The sequence below is a fragment of the Apis dorsata genome, unplaced genomic scaffold (assembly GCF_000469605.1).
Source record: "Apis dorsata unplaced genomic scaffold, Apis dorsata 1.3 scaffold_194, whole genome shotgun sequence".
In the NCBI taxonomy this organism is placed as follows: domain Eukaryota; kingdom Metazoa; phylum Arthropoda; class Insecta; order Hymenoptera; family Apidae; genus Apis; species Apis dorsata.
The window spans coordinates 2,503,587-2,506,965 of NW_006263478.1; the positions used below are offsets into that span (position 1 = coordinate 2,503,587).

At 43.1% G+C, this 3,379-nt stretch overlaps 1 protein-coding gene across 1 annotated transcript in view; it reads right to left on the reverse strand.

Annotated features, from left to right (window-relative positions):
• LOC102678499 (protein split ends-like) overlaps window positions 1-3,379 on the reverse strand; it is a 200,485-nt gene that overhangs the window by 12,085 nt on the left and 185,021 nt on the right. Inside the window, exons 4-5 of the mRNA XM_031509949.1 lie at window positions 2,285-2,433; window positions 3-2,186 (exon numbers count right to left, since the gene is read on the reverse strand). Coding sequence (XP_031365809.1) covers window positions 3-2,186; window positions 2,285-2,433 — 2,333 coding nt within the window. The remainder of the gene's footprint in view (window positions 1-2; window positions 2,187-2,284; window positions 2,434-3,379) is intronic.

Consider the following 3,379-nt stretch of genomic DNA (forward strand, 5'->3'; position numbering starts at 1 on the left):
TTCTGATACTGTTCGCCGAACGTTGACGACGTGACAGGATCCTCGCGTTGATCTGAATGCATCAGGTACTGGCGTTGCATTTGTTGCTTGTATTGATCCTGAACGTAGGATTGAGTATCGGCACTGGTAACGCAACCTTGGCAAGGGCTACTCTCCGAATCCGTCCCACCACCACCGCTCGAAGTCGGCGTCATGCTACTGTGCACGACCACAGGCGAGGTGGCGTGATTCTTCACGGAATTGAAGGTCGACGTGCTGGTAGGGCTAGCGCCGGAGGAAGGCTTTGGTTGTGGAAGATAACTGTTGTTGTTGGGCAAATGCGATCCGTGACTCGTTTGCGGTGGTTTCGAATTATTAGCCATTCCCACTTGGGAACTGCTGACACCGGTCTGCCTCGATATCGTGCTGTTCAACAACGCGGTCTGCTGCGCGAGGTAACCGCTCGGATCTTCCAGGAACGAGGGACCGCTGCTGTTAACGGTCGACCCTATTTGATTGTTGTTCTGTTGTTGACTTTTCTCGTTGAACTCGTCGATCGGACTCGAAGCCGATTGATCGAGGCTGTTGCTTCGAACGTCCGTCACGCTGTGCTGGCGTTGTTTCTTCACGATTATCTTGCCAGACTTGGCCTTCTTTCGCGCCACTTCGTCGGTCCAGGTGGACGCTTGTGGAATGTGATGATGCAGGGGTGGGACACGATCGAACGAGTTGCACGTGATGTTCTGAACCGTGACGAGAGAAGGTTGGTGAGAGGCCGAAGCTGACCGATTTTGTTGCCAAGGTGGTGTCCTCGAGTTGAAATGCACGTTACCGGGTTGGCCCGGGTTTGGTCCCATTCCAGGCTGTGCCTCAACACCGTGATTGGTATTCGGGCTTCTTCCCGCTACGTTCGATAAAGCGTATTGTTGCTGATGTTTCACGTCTACGACAGTCCCTTTCGAACCGTCGAAATTTCTCACGGGATATTGAACTTGATTCTGAGTATACATTCGTTGCATGTTTTCGTGCGAGTTATTCGACAAGTTTCCATTTTGTACGACATGGTGCCGTTGTACCGCGTGATTGTGCAACAAAAGTTGTTGCTGCTGTTGTTGTTGTTGTTGTTGTTGTTGTTGTTGCTGCTGCTGCTGCTGTTGCATCTGCTTCGCGTTCATTTCCTCCTCCGTCATGGAAGATGTACGATTCAATCTATTCTGCATGTCGGCGGTATTCATCACAGAACCAGAAGTTTGTTGTTGCATCACATCCAACGAATGGTGATTCAACTGTTGATTAGGATACTGAGGTTGCACGCACACCTGAGGTACTTGTTGATGCTGATGCTGTTGCTGTTGCTGTAACTGTTGCTGTATCTGCATTTGAAAATGATCCGCCGATGCCTGCATCACGTGTTGATTAGCTTGATGCTGCTGCGTTTGTTGCTGCAATTGATGTTGATGAATTTGGTGCAACTGCGGATGAAGAGTAGCTTGACCCGCCACTTGCGAGGATTGCATGTGATGCGCGTAATTGTCCGACGAATGTTGAGGATAATTGCCCGATTGGTCAACTTCTTGAGTCATATGCGGTTGTTGTTGTTGTTGTTGTTGCTGCTGTTGCTGTTGCTGCTGCTGCATTTTGTGTTTCTGCATTTGTTGCATGTGCAATTGCTGTTGTTGCTGTTGCTGCTGGCTTAAATGTTCCTGTTGCTGCATTATGTGTAACGGTTGCTGATTCAATTGGTTGAGATAATGGGGAGCTTGTTGTTGCGTTAACTGATTCACAACCGTATTTTGATGTTGCTGCTCGTGTTGTTGTAAGATTTGCATGTGTTGCATCTGCTGATGATGAGGCATCAATTGTTGCGGTGGTTGCTGTTGCTGCTGTTGTTGCTGGGACATGTGCTGTTGCATAAGTTGTTGCTGCTGCTGTTGTTGCTGTTGCTGTAATATTAGTTGTTGATGCTGCTGTTGCAGCAATTGTTGCTGCTGTTGACTCATGTTGTTGAAATTAGTACCTTGCTGATTCATTATCAGCGAATTTCCCATTAGCATCCCGGACATATTATGCTGACCTAACCTTTGCTGAGGATTTCTGGTTGCACAGCCGTTAATATCTTGAGTTTGCGAAGGTGAATTCAACGTCTGATGACAGATTTGTTGGTTGTTCTGTTGAACTTGCAAATTGGGTATCGCGATTGGCCACACCTAAAAATATTAATAATATTCGTACGTAACAATTTCCGTTGTAATTGCAAAAAAAAAATATAACGATATAATTATCTCTTATCAATTTTGTCGATTACCTGCGATCCATTTGGCACTGGCGATCCTTGCACCCCAGCTGCCGTAACGATAGCTCTTTCACGTTGTGCCATAAGCTGCGAGACAGAGACTCCGGAGAAAATGTTTCCTATCCCCCCTATTTTCCTCTTCTTTTTCTTGTTGAGACCATCTGTGAAACGAAAAACAAAGCGACTTATAGAACGATTCGATCAACTTTCCCACTCGTTTAAAACGAATATCCCATTAAATTTTAATGAAATTCTAATTCTCGTTAACTCATTCGGATCATGGAAAATTAAAATACAGCTCGCTTTCCTAACTCTAATTTTAACTCGCTACTTATTATTCAAACGCGGCTTCAACCTTCTTAATGAACAAGTGTTCCATTTGAAGTCCCACCGCAAGGTTAAATCCTATTTAGTGTAACTATTCCAAGATTCATATCCAATTTATTCACTATCTTCCCTTTCAAATCTCATTTTACCCGTAAACGAATTTCTTCATCTTTATATAACTTGAGTTTCAAAAATAAATTGCTTGAAAAATATCGTATATATTTTATAAATAATAGAAACTATTTATTTTTAAATTATATTTGTTCGTTTTAATTATCATATAAAGTAATTTTTATGTTATATATATTTATTCTTTCGCATAAAAAAGTTATTCTCTTTTGCGAAAAAAAAAAAGAAACGAAATATTTAAAGAATTCTTCTAAAGTAAAACTAATAAGAAAAAGTAGAAGAGAAACGAAAAAAAAAAAAATAAATAAATAAAAGGAAACAAATAATAACCGTTTCGCATTTTCGATTGAAGCGAAACTAACTACAATTCTCGTCGCGATCAATGGTCGACAAGCTGCCATAACAAGCGTTCACACTACGAAATTACCTTGATTTACGAGGATAACAGAAAGCAGAATGGCAAGAGGATGGGCAAAAGGGATGGTTTTCAATGCCGGTCTTTTATCCGTAAGCCTACAGCGGATAATTATTCTCCACAGCTTCAATGGGGGAGGATAATTCGGGAAACGGGAGAAGCAAGATGAAGAGGAGACGAGGAGAACGGGCGAGGGGTGAAAGAGAGAGAAAGAGAGAGAGAGAGAGAGAGGGAGA